Source organism: Rhagoletis zephyria, unplaced genomic scaffold, assembly GCF_001687245.7.
Source record: "Rhagoletis zephyria isolate East Lansing unplaced genomic scaffold, Rhagoletis_zephyria_1.1 Rzeph_scaffold_00001, whole genome shotgun sequence".
Lineage (NCBI taxonomy): Eukaryota > Metazoa > Arthropoda > Insecta > Diptera > Tephritidae > Rhagoletis > Rhagoletis zephyria.
Genome location: NW_016157085.1, coordinates 1,014,961 through 1,036,282, shown reverse-complemented (window position 1 = coordinate 1,036,282; position 21,322 = coordinate 1,014,961). Strand labels below are relative to the sequence as shown.

At 37.6% G+C, this 21,322-nt stretch overlaps 3 protein-coding genes across 3 annotated transcripts; 1 reads left to right on the top strand and 2 right to left on the bottom strand.

Annotated features, from left to right (window-relative positions):
• Window positions 1-1,974: 1,974 nt before the first annotated feature.
• Window positions 1,975-4,511, bottom strand: imd (death domain-containing immune deficiency protein). The gene is made up of 2 exons (XM_017616272.1): window positions 3,431-4,511; window positions 1,975-3,363 (listed from the first exon to the last, which is right to left on the bottom strand). The coding sequence occupies exons 1-2, from the start codon at window positions 4,211-4,213 to the stop codon at window positions 3,199-3,201; spliced, it is 948 nt and encodes a 315-aa protein (XP_017471761.1). The 5' UTR covers window positions 4,214-4,511; the 3' UTR covers window positions 1,975-3,198.
• A 3,140-nt stretch (window positions 4,512-7,651) lies between these two features.
• On the top strand, window positions 7,652-11,510 carry CycB (Cyclin B). Its single transcript, XM_017632882.1, has 5 exons — window positions 7,652-8,044; window positions 8,686-8,825; window positions 9,575-9,846; window positions 9,932-10,812; window positions 10,893-11,510. The coding sequence occupies exons 1-5, from the start codon at window positions 8,012-8,014 to the stop codon at window positions 11,181-11,183; spliced, it is 1,617 nt and encodes a 538-aa protein (XP_017488371.1). The 5' UTR covers window positions 7,652-8,011; the 3' UTR covers window positions 11,184-11,510.
• Window positions 11,511-16,381: 4,871 nt separating this feature from the next.
• blw (ATP synthase subunit alpha blw, mitochondrial) lies at window positions 16,382-19,777 on the bottom strand. The gene is made up of 4 exons (XM_017631858.1): window positions 19,543-19,777; window positions 18,091-18,671; window positions 17,187-17,988; window positions 16,382-17,120 (listed from the first exon to the last, which is right to left on the bottom strand). Exons 1-4 carry the CDS (start codon window positions 19,606-19,608, stop codon window positions 16,911-16,913), a joined length of 1,659 nt encoding a protein of 552 aa, XP_017487347.1. The 5' UTR covers window positions 19,609-19,777; the 3' UTR covers window positions 16,382-16,910.
• Between the last annotated feature and the right edge of the window lie 1,545 nt (window positions 19,778-21,322).

The following is a 21,322-nucleotide window of genomic DNA, read 5'->3' as shown; positions in this document are numbered from 1 at the left end:
ACCAGCCAAGGCAGGTGTTGCTCTTGACTGATGTTACATTACGGAATATCCTGGACTGACACACCGTGCAGATTGTCGGGAGGAACTAGGAGTTGTTGGCGGTGGCGTGTGGGTGGTGGTGAAGTTGTGTCTGTAGTGTGGTCTGTCGTGTCTGTGTTATTGTCTATTGTATTGTGTTGTGGTGCGGTTGTGTTTGTGTTGAGTTGCTCAGGCGGACTCTGTTGTGCCGTGGAGGCAGCTCGATTGGCGCAGCAAGGGGCCACGTACGCAGTGGTCCATTGCCTGTGAGTCGTGAGGCCTGAGCAAACTAGGAGATGGCTCCACCCATTGCTCGTGTTGCATCTGACGGAGGTGGAGTTGTGGTGTAATCGTCTCTGGCACACGCAGCAGGTATATGTTTCTGGTCCAGGGTTTGACTCAATGCCAGCCCTAAGCAGAAGTATGCGAAGAACGAGTAGCCATATGGACGTACAACTTTTGAGGGATTTCACCGACCTAAACGGGGTTAGATCGCCGAAACAACAGTCCTTAGTCGGGTAAAACCCGAGTCTTTCCGGCACGTAGAACCGGCTGTCGTGGTGTGGCATCTCCTTGTGACTGGTGTAAAGTAATTATCCATTAGTATTTTCCCACAGGTCAATGAAATGTTGTCATTTAAAAAGAGGTTACTACTGAAATAGAGATAATTAGGGCATATTTAAATTTATGTCGTTTTCCTCATTTCAATGGAATGACCCCTTATCTTTTCTCGAAAAAAACTACACCGCTACTCACGTCGCACAGTGTTTCGACTATATGGAGGCAGGTAGAAAAAAGTCATGGTGACTGTTGGTAAAAAAAACGGTTTGACTTAGAGAGGGAATAGTAAAAGTCATAAGTACCAAATTTTACATTATTTACTCACCCCCCTTCTTCACGACCGATACATTCCCAAAAAAATACGGGAATGGGCGCGATACCGACTAATCAGTTTAGTTGCATTTGGCGCTGAACCCATTACAGAAAGTATTTCCTTTTCAATTGTAATTAATTATCTAAATGTCGTGGAATATTCAGGTGAAGGTATTTATCATTTATTTGGTATTTTCCTATTTTTTTACCAGAAAATTTACTTTGAAATGTAGAATGAGATTTAATGTTTCCGCCCACAAGAGTAGAGGGCGTGGCAATTATTCCATCTTTACAAAATTTCATAATTCTCTATTTCTAAGTAAAACTAGAGCACATGTCAAGTTTCAGTGAAATCGGTGCAGGTGTACTATTATTTCTATCTGCCTCCATATAGTCGAAACACTGTGCGTCGTATCGAATTTGGAGTCTCTCAATGAGGTGTAGTTTTCGATTCGAAGTTGTTAATAAATTATTTTAATATCTTTGGTTAATCGAAGAATATTTGCCTATTATGTATACGTATTTTTGATGTAATTTCTAGTAACGTTGAATGCCCTTATATTCAGGGCTATCAGAGAATCCATCGTAGTCCGATTTTTCGTGAATTCTACGAAAATGTCGGGCTACGATGGATTCTGTGATAGCCACCATTATCTTTATTTCTCTAGACCTTTATACTCTCTGGCAAAAAGTGGTTTGCGAAATCGAATTAAATCGTATTTATGTAATTTTTTAATATGTGTACTTTGTAAGAATATTTTATTCATACGACTTTAGAAATAAATATATACATATATATGTATTGGTTTAAAGTCATATGCGTGGCGAATGTGCATATATATACGATTTAAGATCGACGAGCAGTTGGGAAATCCGTTACCACATCTCTAAAGCAGGGATCACATTTGTCAGTCAAAGAGTTATGTTGTTTAGAAATTTCTATCGGGAACGAGCTCAGCTCAATAACAACTTTGCAAACAACACCACTCTGTAACGGAAAAAATTGACAAACCTGTACGAATGTACAAATCGTGTGATCTCCACTTAAAGCCAAATTCACCGAATTCAAACTACCACACACTATTACATTTTCTTGCTTTATTAAATAAAATTTATTTACAATTATTTACACGTATAGATTTTAATCAGAGTGAATTTTAGTCGCAATATATTGGAATTTAATAATGTTTGTCTAACAAAAAATTAAATGGTAGGTTTTTCTTAAACACTTTTACTATTTACAATATATTCGAACGAAAATGCAATTAATTATTTTATAGATACCTGTACTATTTTGGACAATGATTTTTAACTTAAGCTTAAGGGATCTACATACATACATCAATATGTAGTTCATTCAAATGTTATTTAATATTTTTAAGAAAAACAATTTAATTACATATTTTACTTCTAACTTATTAAGATTGCTTTATAATAAGGATTTACAAGTAGACGACAATCCAGTTACAGGCATGCATTTTTTACTGAAATCAGTTCGTGCCAGTGCCGAGCAACATTAAGCATAAATATCTGCCAGAAAGAACTACCAACTTTAAACAAATCACAATATTTTTACAGTTGATAAATTCGGTTCCATCGCTTTTAATTTCTTGGTTTAAAGCGATATATAACCGAACTTATTTCTCATTGAATGTTTTGAAAGCATTAAGCGGTTTGCAATACATGTGCTTGGTTAATATATAACTTAATTTACTTTTATGTATATCTTTAAAATATCAATAACTAATATCAATATTCCACGCTCAAATGCACCAGTATTAGATACTGGTTTTTAAAACAACAACGAAAATGAAACATTATGAGTATTCGAGATTTGTTGTGCATATATGCCCTTGTTTTCTGTATTTGTGGTATTTATGCATGCATTTTGTGTTAAAATTTTACTACATTATCTCCCAAAAACTGTAAATACCACAAATCGTCACTGAAATGCAAAAAATCCAAAAAAAATGATTTTTTTTGCATAAAAAGATGTGCAAAGTTGTAATACGATGAAAAGCATCATATCAATCAAAAATTGAGTTTTGAATTTTTTACTAGTTACGATTTCATTTTACTGATTATATTAGTTACGGCTTTTTGCATTTCAGGAGACGAAATACACAATACTAGGGTAGGTACATACAACAAATATCGAATACTCCCATTTTGTATATGCAGCATACATGAATCTAAAATCCAGAAAGGCCCTTTGAGAGCAAATTAAAAATTATTTTGTACGCATATCAATAAATGCATACTCCTTGGACATGGTGCAATGTAAAACACTCTTCCCATTTATCATTGTTATGAGGATTTTTTTCTTTTGTCGCCATCCGATTTATATACCAATTTCATACGCTGCACTAAATCGCGATGATTTAATTCCCAAAGTAAAGAAGTAATGTGTCCGAGCGTTGCTACATTATCATCGGCATCACGGATCCACTGTAGCAGCAATTGATAGATGACCTTGAAAGTTCACAGTTATTTAATATTTTTTGATAAGCACTTGCTTAGACATGCAATATATACATACCTCCCTGATTCCACCATGCATTTGATGGTCAATCAAAGCCTGCTCTATTTGGCCTTCCGAATGCCCCAATTCTCGCATAATATGCTTCCACCCTTCGCCTAGATGAGTGGATATAGTTTCCAATATACGGTGGTTCGGTTCGTCGCGTGACTGCATCATAGCTACAATAGTAGTTGTTTTACGTGGGTACTGTTTTCTCGAGTTCTCCGCGCCGTTGGTACCTCCGGGTGTGGTTGGTTCATCACTTTTGCTTTGTTTTTTACTTAAATTACTATTACATATGCCACTTATATTGCTATTAAAATTATAAACTGAACCAAAGTGCAGTTGATTAATGTTAGAGAACTGCATTACCATTTGCTGCTGGGCATTGTGTACATTCATGGTGTTCATAGTGGCCGGTCCAAGAGCGCCGGGTGTCGTTGGAGTCAAAGCACTGCTATCTGAATGCAATGCCAGTGCACCAGTGTACGAGTTCAACGGTGCTACTTCTATAAACTCAGCATCATTAGATGTAACATTGGTCAAATTGTAATTTGGATCAGACAGTTCACGCACCATAGATTCGGTAAGTTCAGTTGACGGCGTTGGTGTGTTATTGTTACTGACTGGTGATTCTTCGTTATCATCAACCGGCAATGCATCCGTTTCTAGCCTTCCTTTGGGAAATTTAACATCAACAGCTCCAGAATCACAATCTCCGTTGTCGTTTTTATTGTTATTCTTTTGGTTGTCTTTATTTGTGCCAAAAATGGCTGGTAACAATTTCTTTAGTTTGGGCATTGTGTTGGACACTTTTCCGTTGAGAGAGCACAGTTTTTCTATTTATTACAAAGGCCTCACCGCCAAGGATTCCGGAAATTCCAAAGATAACAAAGAATTGGTGAAAAAAATAACAAGTTTTGTTAACATATGACATGACTGCTATTACTGGGCGTCTTCACCTGCTTGCGATGCTCACTTACCCCACATCTACACCTATGGATTCTGTTAAAAAAAGCTTCGTTTAGACAAATCGCACACAATCTTCAAAATTGGCACAACACAAAATTTGGCACTTTTGAAATTATGCAGTAAAAATGTGCACAGAGCTTTAATTTATATTTTAGCAAAAGTTCGAGCAAAGTTTTGTTATAATTTGATTTTAAAAAAACCCAAGGTAAAGTCTCCTTTGCCCATTTGATGAGCACGTGCTACGAAATAGTTTTTCGCATTTTCTGACGAACGTGTTTTTTTGAGTTAAGCCACTTTTGAGATGGTGTGCGAAATGTCAGGTGGAGTCCGCAAATTTTCGCTGCTAATTCATAAATCTTGTCGAATTTTTTAACCATCGATGTTCTTAAATCAAATGTCATTTCGTAGTTTGGTAACTAAATTTTCATTTTATCTCGCAGGTCGATCGTATTGGCTTAGCTTGATTTTCGTGTCATTTACTAAAATATCTAAACACAAAAAAATTCTTCCTAACTCTGCAATTTCACTCGATTATGTTTTGGCCCTTTTTCGCAAATTTGGCAAAACTCCACCGAAGTGTCCCATTAAGAGCCTCCGTAGTCCTTCCATTGCACCGCAATGGGGATGTCGCTTGCTTTCAACTATCGTGTTTGACAATCATTTTCTCATTCCCACGACAGCCGGTACTACGTAACGGAATGGCTCGGGTTTTACCCGAGCAAGGGCTCTTGTTTCGGCAATTTAACCCCGTTTAGAGGCAAACCCAGGGCCAGAAATATACATCTGCTGCGTAAGCCAGAGACGATTACACACAAACTCCACCTCGGTCAGGTGCAACACTTGCAACGGGTGGAGTCACCTACGCAACTGCTCGGGTCTAAGAGCAGCAGCAGTGGAATACGTCGTTCGTGGCTCCATGCTGTGGGAACCGCACCACCTCCACGGCAAACCGTCACTAGCCCGAGCAACACAGCAGTAACACACCCACACCCCAACACAACACAACAATAGACACGCACACAAACACTACAGCACCTCCACCCACACACCGCCGCCGGCAACTCCTAGTCCCTCCGACAATCTGCTCGGTTTTTCAGTCCAGAATATACCGTAATGTGACATCAGTCAAGTGCAATTCCTGCCGGCAGGCAATACAACTCACCCACACCCCACATCACAATCGGTCTCCAAAGGCTCATAAAGGTGCTACAATTTAACTGTAATGAACGTCAGAGCAAGAGCTAGGCCATGAAATATTAATAGCGTGTGATATTTGACGAGCAATTAAGGGCCGGTTACTCAATGTCTGGTTAACACTAATCTCCGTTTAAACATCATTATCGACGTGTTCGGCTCCATGCATATAACAGGGGGTCGGTAACGTCGATAACGATGTTTAACCGCAGATTAGTGTTAACCAGACATTGAGTAACCGGCCCTTAGGGCGATGGCGTACCAATTCCGAGTTACCTTTGACAGTCTGCTCTCCTTCTCGGCCCACACAACCGCAATTGTCAACAGAGTACAGACCCGAAACAAGAACCTCAAGTAGCTGGCTGGCAGCACTTGGGGCAAAGACAAAGAAACGTTGTTGCCAACATACATAGCAATTGGCCGACGGGTTATAAATTAAGCAGTGCCCGTATGGTCGCTGGGGACTAGTAGGACGTAATGGCATCTATATGAACTGACGGACGAAGTCCACAGGTTAGTAAAACAACCTCTGGACCCAACTGCATACCGACAGGCCCTAAACGGCATTCACAGGGAGTGGGTGTCGAGTTATGTAGACTCTCGACCTGTAAATGCCGTTCTTTGCACAGAACAACCCGACGTGGACCGGGCAGAACTTTGTGTGCCTCGGGAGACGCGCACCACAATAGTCAAACTTCGCTCTGACCATTGCAGCAGGCTAAATTCATATCTGAGATGGATCAACGAACGGCCCCTCTTCGCATGTACCCAAAATCCCACACAGCTAATGCAGCGTTTTTGCTGCATTTAAAATGCAACATTTAGCACTTTCGAACATATGTTTTCGAAGAGCGTTCATGCTATCGCATTTAGCAAATGTACATTTACGCGAGTTCGAAATCGTATGCTTTTGACAAACAGCCGTGTTCCAGTCGCTTATTCAGATCCGTATCCATTACGATAAATTCTCACGGAAAAGATAATGTGCAAAAACCCCTACTGAAAAGGAAAAATAAATTCTAAACCGAAAATTCAATACAAAAACCTGAATGGTTTTAACCATAACCGAACATTTGTTTGTGTATATATTCATTTGTCGGTGCTGCCAATTATATTTTCCACACCTAATTAGGAAACAAAACAAACAGAGTTGATCACAAATTAATCCAGATTTCTATCAGCATCATATCGATGTTGAATTTGCGTAACTTTTCTTTATCCAAATAATGTAAAAAATAAATGAAATCTCGATCGGCGATCACTGAAACGCAGCTAGCGGTTGTATACTCGAAAAAGCAATGTTGCCACTTTTTCTCATTAAACCATGTTCGAATCGTGGAAATTTTGGAAGATCACATGGATGCTTTTAGCATTTAGATTCTAAATGCAAAGATTGAGTTGCATTTAGTTGCATTTAGATGACGAATTTTGTATGGATAAATGTACATTTAGAGTAGCATTTAGAGCTAAATGCGCTAAATGTACATTTACGCGTAAGCAAAAACAGCCCATAACACCCCTGCACCTATGGACAGCCCCTGTTGACTTCGCGCGACACGAGGGGGGTTTAATAGCCGCGACAGCAACAACAACAACAACAATCATTTCCTCAAAAAGAACACCTATTTAGAAAAAGTTCTTGACTATTTAAAATACTAACCTAGACTGGCAAATTCCAGGCATTTCAAATGCCTAGTCAGCAAAACTATCTCGCGTGCTAGAAAAAACAGCTCACAAGCGAGATTTACACGAAAGTGAAGACCGCAGGCTATTTACTTAAAATATTTTATCCCTTGATGGCGCTGGTATCAGTATGACCCATCTTCGAGCAAAGCTGCCACTGCTCAGATTTTATTATAATTTAAAGTTTTTGTGTCAACTTAATAAGGATACGCCACTTTAAAAAATTCGCAATTTATTAATGTAAAGGTTTTTGGTTCTTTAACAACTACTGGTGCATAACATAAAGTGTAGATCGACTTCAATAACGTAAACTTTTACGTTCTTTGTCAATTGCCAGATCTATTTGATTGTTTTTAGTTTTTGGTCTGGCATCCATTTTCTTTCAGTTTCGATGGAATGCAATTCAGCGATGACTTAACGAAAGATTGCTCGTGTTTTCCATGTTCGGGTTGAATGCGGGACTTTTTAAAAGTGCGCTTCAAACAGTAAATGCAACGGTTCGCATTCGTATGATTTTTCCACTGCTCACAAGAAATTAGAGAAAACTGCCGCACAAATACCTGGTGGATAGTAAAATTGTGTTAGAAAAGAGTTTGTCAACTTTTTTCTATCAGCCAAAAAGTCCAATTCGAGTATAAAATAATTAAAAGAAGATTGTGGAACGAGCAGCAGCAGAAGAGTGCAAGATTAGCGTGAAGCGCTTCGATTTCAGCATTTGGAAATTAGATATCGGCAAGAGATTTAAGTAAAATGGTTGGCGCAACGAAAATTCGCAATGACGAGGTAAGTGGAATTAAATTTGGAATCTGTTTTTTAATCTTTCCATCGAGTTTAGGAAACTTGGGGCTGCGGCTATAAGAATTTTTCTTAACTCATGTGTGTGTGTGTATTTTGATATAATTTCTATTTTTCTTATTGTAGCGGCTTCACTTTTTTGTTGCTACTTAACTGATTTTGTTGAAAGATGAGGGGAAACAAAATGGTGGTAGAGGTTCAAAAGACTTCAACACTTGGCGCACAACTACTGGGGTACCGTACATATATGCATGCACGTGGGTTTGTGCGTCATACTTTCTAGGGCAATTGGGGGGGTTTCTCGTGTCCCTTAAGGGCAATTGCCAATTCATGTTCATCATTACATTCAATTTAATGGCATTTATACAGCTGCTACCTAGCATTCATCTCTAAAAGTTAATAATATTTTATTTGTACACACATTGGTAGATTATATCTTATGTATAATTATTTCGCGAGAAATATTCCTTTGAGTTATAAAAATATATCGTACTCCCAGGTAGAGGTGAAGTACATATATTGTTATTGCTATACTGTTTTGTTCTAACCAACATATGATTTGCAATTTCGAAGAAAAGTAACGCATCAGAGCTTTATATGTATGTACATAAATTTTGTTTTCTTTTAAGAATGAGGCCAATAATTATACAAAGGTAAAAAATTTTGCTGTCACTAATACCACAGAAGTTACAAAGCGTGCGGCTTTGGGAGATCTGCAAAATCGGGCAGTTCTACGACACGCAGCCGCCAAGGATGCCGCCCAAAAAGAGTAAGTGAAAAACCATTTATAAAAATTGTTACGCAAGCTTTAAAAATAAACTTGTTAGGTATACAGTGAACCAACTATAAACTTGGATGGGACATTTCGGAAAGTTTTGGCTGCTTTTCTTTAGTTTATTTAATGTTTATTATTTTTTTATGAAAGTAAAGCTGATTACTTAAAAAAGTCCATATAAATCCAAATTCTTAAGAATTAAAAATTATGAAAATTCTGTAAAATTTCAACAACAAAACAAAAATGGTATGCTGTTTTGTAGCCCAATAAATTTTAGTATAATAAAGTGCAATTTTGAAGTAGCTGGGCTTATCGTTGATTTTTGGCAATTTTCCTTTTTTTTTACTTACGCATTTTTCTCCATAAAAAGCATGTTCACACTTTTTTTTTATACGGAAATTAAAAAATTTCCAAAAATCAGCGGCAAGTCCTAGCTACTTCAAATTTGCAATTTATTATACTAAAATTTATTGGGCTACAAAACTGCATACCATGTTTGTTTTCTATGGTTGCTGATTAAAAAGTTGAAATTTTGTAGAATTTTCATAATTTTTGGACAATTCTGGATTTATATGGTTTTTGTTAAGTAATCAGCTATACCTAAAAAAAAAAGTATTAAACAAAATATAAATTAATGAAAAATAACCAAAACTTCCTAAAATGTCGTGTCCCAGTTTATATTTGGTTCACTGTTTAATAAAGATTTAATTTTTTATTTTGCTATAACAATTTTTTCTCATCAGTGTTGATGCTAAATTGAAAAATGTAATCCAAAACACAAAGTCACGTGTTGACACACATTGGAAAAAAGCGCCAGGTGCTGTTGCAGCATCTATCAAGCCCAATGCAACTGCAGCTTCTGAACAGCCTAAAAAAAATGTTACGAGGTCGAATTCTTTGCGCGGACCCAATGGTGTCGTGCCATCGGCATTTCAACGCAATGTCGTGTCCGGCCAGAACAAACCCAAGACGCTTACTGTAAAAGTAGTTGAAAATAAATTACAACAGGCAAAACGTAAGTTAATAAAAATGTTTGTAGAAGGGAATTTTGTTCAACCACCTCATTGCATATTTATCTATGTGTGTACATATTTGTTTAGTCAGTAAAACTAAGGTTACAGAGGAGGCAAAGACTAAAAAATCAGTTACCGTAGGAGAACATCTAGCATTGCGGCGGGAAGATAGCAACTTGTCACGGAAATCCTTAACAAAATTGAAAGCAGCATTGTCACGAGATAGCGGCTCCAAGGTCATAGCGGCAAAGGCAACAGCGCAGAGTATAAAAGGCAAGCAGGAACCATTAGCAGCAAAAGAACCAAGAGATTCTGGCTCTGAAATCAGCAAGCAGTCTTCATTAAAAATTAAAAGCGTGCAAACACTCTCACCCGAGGGTATAGAAGGCGTTGAAGATATTGACTCTGGCGATTCTGATCAACTTTTACTCGTATCTGAATATGTAAATGATATATATAATTACCTATTTCAATTGGAGGAGGAACAATATATTCGCAAAAATCATTTGGATTGTCAAGATGAAGTTCATCCAAAAATGCGGGCTGTGCTAATTGATTGGATCAATGAAGTGCATTGTCAATTTCATTTGGACCCAGAAACATTCCAAATGGCCGTAGCTATTATAGATCGATACTTACAAGAAGTAAAGGATACGAAACGTATACATTTGCAATTAGTTGGCGTCACTGCGCTATTCATTGCAGCTAAGTACGAAGAGCTAATACCACCATCAATTTCCGAATTTGTTTTCATTACTGATGACACCTATAACTCGAAACAAATTGTGCAAATGGAATTAAAAATCTTCAAAACGCTCGATTGCAATTTGGCCCGTCCTTTGCCAATACACTTTTTGCGTCGCTTCTCAAAGGCGGCTAAAGTAGAAGATATACATCATGCGATGGCCAAATATTTCATCGAATTGACATCAATCGAATACGATTTAGCAGCATACAAACCGTCTGAGGTAATACACCCAAATTAGATGCGCCAATTTGAATTGAATTTTAAGCTTCATTAAAAATATGTATATGCGTTATTTTGCAGATCGCCGCTTCGTCGCTCTTCTTGGCTTTACATTTGCTCAAAGACAATGCTAAATTACCAACTGGCTTTAACAACAAGCACTGGACGCCCACAATGCAGTGGTATTCTCACTACTCGGCTGAACATTTGCGACCCATAGCCAAGAAGATTGCTGCGGTGGTGCGTAATGCACCCGCTGCCAAACTGAAGTCTGTCTATACAAAGTATCAAAAATCGAAATTTTATAAGATTTCGTTGCGCTCAGAGTTATATGATAAACTAATTGATTCCATAATTAATCATGATGAATGAGGAAGATTTAATGAGGGCAGTTACAGCGACAGGAGCTGCAATGCGTTAAAATTCTGTTTATGTAGTTTAGTTTAATTGTTTTTCTTTTATTTTTAAACTTTTCATGATTTTATAACATATTTCTTTATAATATATTTTTTTACTTTTAAGTATTATGCGACAATTTAAAATAAGACAACACACATACTAACTCACCGTCGGACAGCAATCAACATAAGTTTTTCTTCCATATAATGTGCGGCATTAAAGGAAGGTTGAAATCCGGAACAGAAGAATGATGTCGAAAGCAGCAACATGCAAGTGGAAGACTTCTACCACATAAATATGTATGTACAGTATCGGTCATATCTATAGCACGCCGTTTCAAAGTGTGCCACTTATGTTTATTTATTTATTTTTAAGAATTTTCAATTAAAATACAGTTCTTTCTCTAACAAAACCCATATAAACCCAAGTTTAAAAATTTGTAGAAAACTACAAAAAAGTGCAACAAATTTTCACCTAGATTTCAAACTTTTTTCTTGGTTTGTCTGAGAATGAATTAAATTTTAATTGAAAATTCTTAAAAATAAATAAATAAACATAAGGGGCACACAATATCACTTGGAAATGGCGTGCTGTATGTATTAACACTGGGGCATTCCTTTAGTATTAAATATAGGCTGACTTCCAACACGTCAATTGCTTTGCATACGTACAAAGTATAATGCTCCATAGCGCCGAACTACAAAATGTTGACAATGTATACTTTTTCAAAAAGCATCCGAAGTTATCGAAACGCATCACTAGACCACTCAGAGCATCAGAAACAAAGTTGATGCTTCGTTGGTTATTAGTTACCATTGGTGTTTTAAAATTGGAAAATTCAGAGAAATTGTTCTTCACTATATTTAATATTTAAAATTTCAATATGCAATGTATATGGTGGCAATGTGTCGCAACTCTGCATATACAAACAGTATAACAGTTTCCAAACATTGTATTGATACGTTTTGGAAGTCGGCCATCGTTTTAAGATGTGTAATAGCAAATGCGATATTTGTTAAATGTTTCCAATATGTAACTTTCCTATATGTGAGGAAAATACCGACAATGCAACGTATATTACTAACTGATTGTACTCCATAAAAACATTTTGTAAAGTGGCGGTTGGAAAGAATATTTAGAGTAATTCTTCGGCAAGCAATTTAATTATCTTAGTAGCATATTGTGTGTCAAAGTTAAATGTTTAACCTATCCAACGCAATCAGCATATCACCGCTCTTTAGTAATTTAGTTAAAACTATGCTCAAATTTAGCAGATTTATATAACTTCTATGTATGATTAAAAACAATTGTACGTAAACTTAAGTTTGAGTTTATTAAAATTTACACCCTACCAACAATTTTATACAGATATACGGGATTGTGAGGGCTGTGGCAACTAAAATTCCGCAAAAATTATAGCAATAAATGTATTTAGTGATGTTTGCCAAATTTTGATGAGCGTTTTTTTTTCTCCAGTTAAAAAGTGTTCTTTTCCAAGACTCGCTGCTGCCGACCCGCCGCCGCACAAAGGTCGTTATGCTGCGCATATTTCGGTAACAGTTGCTCAGCGACAAAGCAAAGTATTCAACACGGCTGAACAATGTAAAAGATGCGACAAAAAAAAATGTGTACACTTGGAAACTCTTTGGGTGGGGAGCATTTACCATGCCTACAGCAACAACGCTACGCGCTCTATTTTGGTGTACATTTGCAAAACAGCAACCACTTTCCATAACTGAGCCCCTGCCACTGCTGACAACAGTTTTTTCAGCAAGTTGGTGTAGCAGCAGTGCGCGTCTACTGCCCAAATGACCGCCCATTTATTCAGTGGTTCACCCCACAAGAGAACGTGCTTATGGTATAGATACCAACGGGGTAGTGCAAAACCAAGAATGCATATAAAAATGTTTGTTTGCTTTGAAGGTTTTCGTATGCTTTCATATGTGGTGTTTTTTATGCCGTGCAGTCAGCCCCCAAACAAGCAACTTGTGCTTGAATTTGGCGGCGCAAATAATGCGTTTTTTTATAGCGCATGTGTGTGTGTGGGTGCGTTGTCAATAGCGTCGGTCGTTAAAATGTCGAAAAATAATGACGCTCATAAAACCGTCAAACTCGGATTTCGAATAGGCGCACAGCAAACGCAAGAAAGTAGCATTTTTATGTAGCGCCAGCACAATGCCCACCAACGAAATCATTACAAAACATAACAGCCTGCGCAACAGTAACAGCCGAAGAAATAACAGATGTAATGTATGTAGTAAATACTGTAATGCACAGAGTGCGATGGGATTTATGTACATATGTATGTATGTACATAAATAGTGGTGAACTGACCTTGCATAAAAATACATATCGCTCATTTACTACAAGACTGGCATAATTCCAAAAAGTAATGCAAATTACTCGTTATATTATGCTTCATAGTTTCCGCGTGAAAAGAGAAAATGCATTTGTATTTTCTGCAATTTGAGAGTAAATTGAAAACTTTAAAAGCGTCTACCGAAAAATCCGGTTCATTTGACTAAAATGTTAGGTATGTATATAGCACGCGATAATAAGATAGCACCTCACATCCAGTTCAGTCGTTGAATTTTTATTATTAGGCCCCTATTGCGAGTGTCGACTGGCAGTAGAATAGAAATTTGTCGATCGAGTCGATCATCTTTTATTTTGCTATTGTGTAACTTGATCGATAAAAATTTGTACTATTGTGAATGGTTGACNAGATTTCAAGTTTCCGAGCACTAGTTAATTAATAAATTATGCAGTATTTTGTAAACTTTGATGTTGGTTCTGCGCAAAAACACTGTGGATGGCGTAGCCGGAATTATATGCACAAGAAATATTGTATATCTTTCACAAAAGAAGCGGAGCTTCCTCCACTGCTCTTTACGTAAATTCCTTTGCCTATGTCCTCACTCTCCTGCATCAGCTCGACCAACCGCGCAAGTTGCCTTTTGTTGCTTACAATTTTTGATCTGTAATTCAGACACATATGTACATACATATGTATATTTCACAATTTTTTACAACTTCCAATTCAATTGACTTACTTTTTATCCATTATAGTACCACTTACTTATGTAAATTTTATAAACGCAAACTCCAACGACTAAAAAACGGCAATAGAAGGATGAGCGATTAAAAAGTATTCACAGTCGCTAATTGAGCGACTAAGCGACACTCACAATACTATCGATAATCGATAATCGCTTAATAGTCGTTTTTCTACTGCCAGTCGACACTCGCAATAGGGGTGTTATAATGTTCATAAATTTTGTATAAAGTATAGCTAATTATCTAATAAAAACCAAATGAATACAAATTTCACACTTTGTACAAAAATTAGAAAATAATCCACGAAAATGTTATACTAAAATTTTATAGGCTACAAAACTGCATGCCAAACAAATTTCAAGAAATTCGAATGAAAAAGCTTGGAATCTATGTAGATGACATTCTGTGGACTTTTTGTTTAATTTTTGTAGTTTGAAATTTGGATTTACAATCGACTGCTGAATGGAAGATCGACCCATCTGGGCAGCCAATTCGAAAACGCCCTATTTCAGAATTTTATTGAAAAACACCCAATCTCAGCTTTGGTTGAAAAACGCCCTGTTTCAGAATTTGTTCCAAAAACGCCCTATCTCAGCTGTCGATTCAAAAACGCCCTATCTCATCACATTTTCAATACATTTTGAAGTGAGATAGGGCGTTTTGAACCGAATTCTGAGATAAGGGCGGAAAACCCCACAACCCTAACGGCGTCGTCCCTATGGACCGACCCCATAGAGGCTGCACGCTTCTTGGGGCTGCCGTTAGTGGAACTCGACGACAACGACTGAGATATCAGCCGATCTGGGCGGGGGTGTTGTAGCCGCTACAACAACAACAACATAGAGCGTTCTTCAACCATATTCTGAGATAGGGCGTTTTGAACCGAATTCTGAGATAAGGGCGGAAAACCCCACAACCCTAACGGCGTCGTCCCTAGGGACCGACCCCATAGAGGCTGCACGCTTCTTGGGGCTGCCGTTAGTGGAACTCGACGACAACGACTGAGATATCAGCCGATCTGGGCGGGGTTGTTGTAGCCGCTACAACAACAACAACAACATAGAGCGTTCTTCAACCATATTCTGAGATAGGGTGTTTTTCAATTAAATTCTGAAATAGGGCGTTCTTGAAAAGTTTTTTGAGGTATGACGTTTTCGAACTGGCTGCCGAGGTAGGTCGATCTTCCACTCAGCAGTCGATATGAGTAGTCCACTTGCAAAGGCGCTATGTAAAATTTTTTAGTTTTTGGTGGGTAACCGGGCGTCTTCACGTGCTGGAAAATCTCGCTTGCGTGACGACGCATCCCCTCCGACGTAACAGAGATTTATACAGTTCAATTCTGAATACTCCCTGGGAGTTTGTTCTCCGGGAATTACTTTCTCCCGAGAAAGAGATTCTCCAATAATTATTTTTTGACAGCTCAACTCGGCCATTTTCCTCGGAAATTTTAATTCATGATAGGAGGAAAGGAGAAAAAGAGAAAACTCCCAGGGAGTTTCTGTTCAGAATCGGCCTAATAAATTTAAAGAAAGAGGCCTGTGAACCATTTATTATGCCAGTGGGTCATAAGAGTAGATCTCGTTTTTCACGAGTTTAGCTTGTAGCCCTAAGTTCCCTATATGAGCATTATAGTACGACCAATAGTCACCAACCTACCGGCCCTGCTTCGATAACTACTACGCAAGTTTAGAGAGTTTCTCACCAAACTTCGATGCTTACCATGTGTTTGAATTTGTAATTGTATCATTGCAGAGAACCATCGATATGTACATATCGTTACCTTAATTCACAAAGGCCCTAATCAACAAATCTGTATTTAACAGAAGCAAAAAACAAAACAGAAATGATGCATTCATATAGGGCGTTTTAAAAAGTAGCATAACTCCGTTGTTGCAAATTTTTAGTGGAGGTATATTTTAATATATCCTACCAAAATCTGTGAAAAACGCAGTTTCGAAAAGTGTGAATAAAGGTGACGATATGTAAGTCTAAATTTCCAACCGATTTTATCATTTTGAAAAGATTTTCTTGTAATTAAAGTGTACATATTTCGTTTTTTATTTTCACCTCAATTTATTAGTTTTCACTTCACAATAATTAGTTTTTACTTGACGGTTTTACCTAGCAATAACTTTAATACAATGTGATATTTTTGTTATAAATACTTCAGTGACTTCGAAAATCAAATCAAAAGCAATAACGCAGCCAAGTGCTAAAATTGTGAAACAAATAAAACACCAACTTTTTTCTTAGGGCGCTCTCGTCAAATGTATTAAATGCGCACACATTCAGCACTTGACCTCACCGAATTTGGCAGCTTCGTTCAAACGAACTCTACAGACAATTTACCCCGCATATTTTTTCCAGAATTGAGTCTCTATATTTAGTTGTTAATAGCATGTAATAAAAAGGAAACATGAATGGTGTTTTTCTATTTTTTATAATTATTTAATTTCGGCTTTTTTTCTTCGCATTATCCTGTTCTTTATCTTTACGTTTATAGTGTATAATTTATGGTAAGTATTTGTTAGTGCGACCTGTATTCGTAGTTGGTATTTTACGCGCATCTAACTATGAAATAGTGTAACTTTTTCTTTTTGCTACTGTTCTAATTCAACGTGGCTTTGCACAGCAAATCTTCACTTAACCCTGGAAAGTCGACAAGAATTTTGAGACAATGTCTTTCAGTTTGGCATCAGAAGCCTCTGAGATTTGACCATCCTTCGCGATTTGGTCAAGCAGACCCTGTTCGTTGGTCTTAATGTGTTGCAAGAATTCCTTTTCGAACTTGGTGATTTTGGCGGGATCCATTTTGTCCAAGTGACCGCGCACACCGCAGTAGATGACAGCAACCTAAAAAAATTTAAATATCGCAAGGGTTTAATAATTTTGAGGAAATTTTAATTTCCATTTTCTTACCTGATCTTCAATGGACATGGGCACGTATTGACCCTGTTTCAGCAATTCAGTTAGACGCACACCACGGTTCAACAGCTGTTGAGTTGCGGCATCCAAGTCAGAACCGAATTGGGCAAAAGCAGCTACCTCACGGTATTGAGCCAATTCCAATTTCATGGAACCAGCCACCTGCTTCATGGCCTTAGTCTGGGCAGCTGAACCGACACGCGACACAGACAAGCCGACGTTAATGGCGGGGCGGATACCCTTGTAGAACAATTCAGTTTCCAAGAAGATCTGACCGTCAGTGATGGAGATGACATTGGTTGGAATGTAGGCAGACACATCACCAGCCTGTGTCTCAATGACGGGCAAGGCAGTCAAGGAGCCACCTCCCATAGCGGGCGACATCTTAGCGGCACGCTCCAATAGACGCGAATGCAAGTAGAACACATCACCAGGGTAGGCCTCACGACCGGGGGGACGACGCAGCAACAGCGACATTTGACGGTAGGCAACAGCCTGTTTCGACAAATCGTCGTAGATGATCAAAGCGTGCTTGCCCTTGTCACGGAAGAATTCTCCCATAGCGCAACCAGAGTAGGGAGCCAAGTACTGCAGAGGAGCAGCATCAGAGGCAGTAGCGGATACAATGATAGAGTAGCCCATAGCACCAGAATCAGTCAAACGCTTCACAATCTGGGCGACAGTGGAACGCTTCTGACCGATAGCAACATAGATACAGTACAATTTTTTGCTCTCGTCCTGACCAGCATTGAAGCGCTTCTGGTTGATGATGGTATCAATAGCCAAAGCAGTTTTGCTGAAAACAAAAAAAGTTGGTATACATACATAATTAGTAAGTAAAAGTTGTTTAACAATATGTGTATTTAAATGGTAATCTAAGAAATGTATGTGTTCTTACCCAGTCTGTCTGTCACCAATGATCAACTCACGTTGACCACGGCCAATTGGCACCAACGAATCGACGGCCTTAATGCCAGTTTGCATAGGTTCGCGCACAGACACACGTGGAATGATACCGGGAGCCTTAGTACCAACACGGAAACGGTCCTTGGTGTTGATGGGTCCCTTACCGTCAATGGCGTTACCCAAAGCGTCAACAACGCGACCCAACAACTGCTCACCTACTGGCACATCGACAATAGCGCCGGTACGCTTGACAATATCACCTTGCTTGATCAGTTTGTCGTTACCGAAAACGACAACACCAACGTTATCGGGTTCCAAATTCAAAGCCATACCCTTCAGACCGGAGGAGAATTCCACCATCTCATCGGCTTGGATGTTATTCAAGCCATAGACGCGAGCAATACCATCACCAATGCTCAACACACGACCGGTCTCTTCCAAATCGGCCTTGGGCGCAACACCCAAGATGCGCTCCTCCAAAATGGAAGAGATCTCGGCGCTGCGCTGAGTGGCCGAGACATGAAGTTTACGTGCAGCCAAAGAAGCAGCTGGGTAAGCTGCCTTACAGGCGACCTGAAATAAAAAAAAAATGGCAATGTTAGGACTAAAAAATTATAGTGGAAATTTCATACAACTGAGCATAGGGCTCAGCAGGTACATCAGTGAATAGAAAGTTGCCCTTTCGACGAATTCTCTGGCAAGAAATGGAAAATAATGTTAAATCATTGGAAAAACAGATTTAACAGAATGCGCTTGCCATGATTTTAAATTACATACTCAAAGTAGGTACATATGTACATACGTGGAATGTGCTTAAAGTAGCTTATGTAAGTAACATTGTGGTCTAGAAAATTTTGTATGAGCGATTTGCTTGACTGGTCTTATTATTATTATGTTTCTGTATTATTATTAGAGCTAAAATCGATTAAATTACAAATTTTTGGCGACATTTAGGGAGTGGACTAAATTTCCTCCATCACTTGATTAACATAACCTTAAAATCGATATCGTTCAGAGGGGGCTTCGTTCAGTGTTCACGCAAAGGCCACACGAATGCTGCTCGTTAATTGGGCTCGCAGCCCTCATTATGTAATTTAAAATTTTGTAATTTATTTGAAACCATAATAAGAACATTCTGTAGTTTTGTTTATGAGAATGAGTGTTATTCAGTCACTACTGAAACATTATTATGTAATCTTTTGCTCCAACCTCCACTTTATATGTTAACGCGTGAAAAGCGGCGTTAAAATGTTGCGTAACTTTTGCACCAAACACTTTAAAAACCTCATCAAATACTTAATTCTATACGAGTTTTAACAAACGGGGGCAACTAAAAGCACATTACAAGTCCTTAAAACCATAAATTTCATCGATTTCGACTTTAAATTTTCCCAATTGCACATTTCAATAATAATAATGCGTTTGTTAAATAACCGGTGCATACCTGTGTAGCAGCCTTTGGAAAATTACGTGCCACTGATGAGGCCAGACGTGCAGAAATCATAGACATCTTTTAAATTCTCTGTAATTTCTCCACCAAGATAAAAAATAACCTTTTGCACCCAACTACAATTCTCTCGACTTATTTTTCAAAAGATGGCTGGTTGATGGCTGCCGAGTTCACGTTCACTATATTCGCAAAGTGGTACGAATTGCCGACGTTCGACGTTCAGTAGTTTCGTTAAATTTTAATGAACATTGGCTGAATAGGAATGAATTAACGAGATTTTGGTAATGAATCACAGTGATGTTGCCAACGGTAATAATTTGTTGGATATTTAGATAAAAAAATGTTACTTAATTTTCCATTATGCATTATGCGAGATTATACAATTCTTAAACAAGACGTAAAAATCCATTAGGAGATAAGGAAATGCCGGCCAGCGGAATTTTCCCGAGACATTTTTGTTTCAACAAATCATTCCCACTTGCCAAAGTGCTTTGAAGTTAAATGATGTCAAACGCGGGTATTTGTTGCACTGGTGATAAGGCTAGTATGTTTTCGTTTTTAATGATGCCTGCGTTATCTCCTTAATTAGTGTAATAAAACACAATGCCGAAAGGTACAAAACGCAGGGCTTGAAATTTACTACCAAAATTACCAACAATTCAATAATGAAATATTTACATACACATAAACTTAGGTTTAAGAAAAAAATTATGACATTTTCTGATAAAAATTGGGATTTAGTCAAACAAAATAAGATACATATATCACCGGAATTCACAAAAAATAAAGAAGACTTTAAAATTTGTATAAAAACTTCACTTTATAAATCTATTTTATTTTTTATGTATAAGACCATATATGTAAGTGTAAATCGATTTACGCAAAAGTTAAAATTCCAGTACTGATGTAACTTAAAGCCGGTTGTTGTACTTAAAATCGACAATCAGTATTTACACACGTCAGTTAAATCTCCACTGCAAAGACGGGCGTAATAGCAAATTAATTCTCGTTGAGAAGTTTACTTTAAAGTTTTGTAGTGAAACAATAAAATTAACTGCCGAACGAAAGTTAGTTTGCCACTACGAGATTTTCATTGTTACACGAATGCACATCTTCATTTTAAATTTTTAGTTTCACATAATTTTAAAATTTTTCCAGGAACTACTTCGTTTTTTCTCAATTGAAGTGTAACACATTTTGAGCCTTTAAGAGCAAATCAAACAAAAAGCTTTTATGGCATGTACGCACTTTTACGCAAAGCAAAAAAAAAAAACGAAAGATAAGAGTGTGGCTCATTAGTATGCGCACTATTGTTTTTTATGAAAATATGCGAACAAAAATAAAAATTTAAAGGCGAAGACAAGTAAAAAATTAATCTCAAGAAGATTACGTCTTCCCATAGAGACACATACAAATTTATGCACAAACGCAAACTTGCATAAATTGGCAAGTTTCACTGAAAGCTCACTTCCACGGTTGCATTTCAAACATTTTCATTCTTATATCGCTTCCGTTTCTTTAAACTGGTTGTATTAAATTAGAAAAAAGTTTATTTATTTATTTGTAGTGAAGTACAGCATTTATTTACAGCTTATATAATATAAAAATTTTCAATTTTGAATGTCCAAATTTTGAATGTCCGTTCCTTTTTTACTATTTGCTTTAATTTATTATCACATCTTAAGTTCGGCAAGATCTGAAAAGTTCTATTAGTTAAACTTTTTTTAGTTACTCACTTTTTTACTTTCTCACTTAAAGTAAAATTTTTAATTAC

Bases quoted from the DNA above. Each gene is read 5' to 3' on its own strand.
- imd (XM_017616272.1), bottom strand. From the start codon at position 4,213: ATGCCCAAACTAAAGAAATTGTTACCAGCCATTTTTGGCACAAATAAA. The intron at 3,364-3,430 runs GTATGTATATAT...TGAACTTTCAAG, and splicing joins TGCATGGTGGAATCAGGGAG to GTCATCTATCAATTGCTGCT.
- blw (XM_017631858.1), bottom strand. From the start codon at position 19,608: ATGTCTATGATTTCTGCACGTCTGGCCTCATCAGTGGCACGTAATTTT. The intron at 18,672-19,542 runs GTATGCACCGGT...TTTTTATTTCAG, and splicing joins TTCCAAAGGCTGCTACACAG to GTCGCCTGTAAGGCAGCTTA. The intron at 17,121-17,186 runs GTAAGAAAATGG...AAATTTTTTTAG, and splicing joins CCATGTCCATTGAAGATCAG to GTTGCTGTCATCTACTGCGG.
- CycB (XM_017632882.1), top strand. From the start codon at position 8,012: ATGGTTGGCGCAACGAAAATTCGCAATGACGAG. The intron at 9,847-9,931 runs GTAAGTTAATAA...ATATTTGTTTAG, and splicing joins TAAATTACAACAGGCAAAAC to TCAGTAAAACTAAGGTTACA. The intron at 10,813-10,892 runs GTAATACACCCA...GTTATTTTGCAG, and splicing joins CAGCATACAAACCGTCTGAG to ATCGCCGCTTCGTCGCTCTT.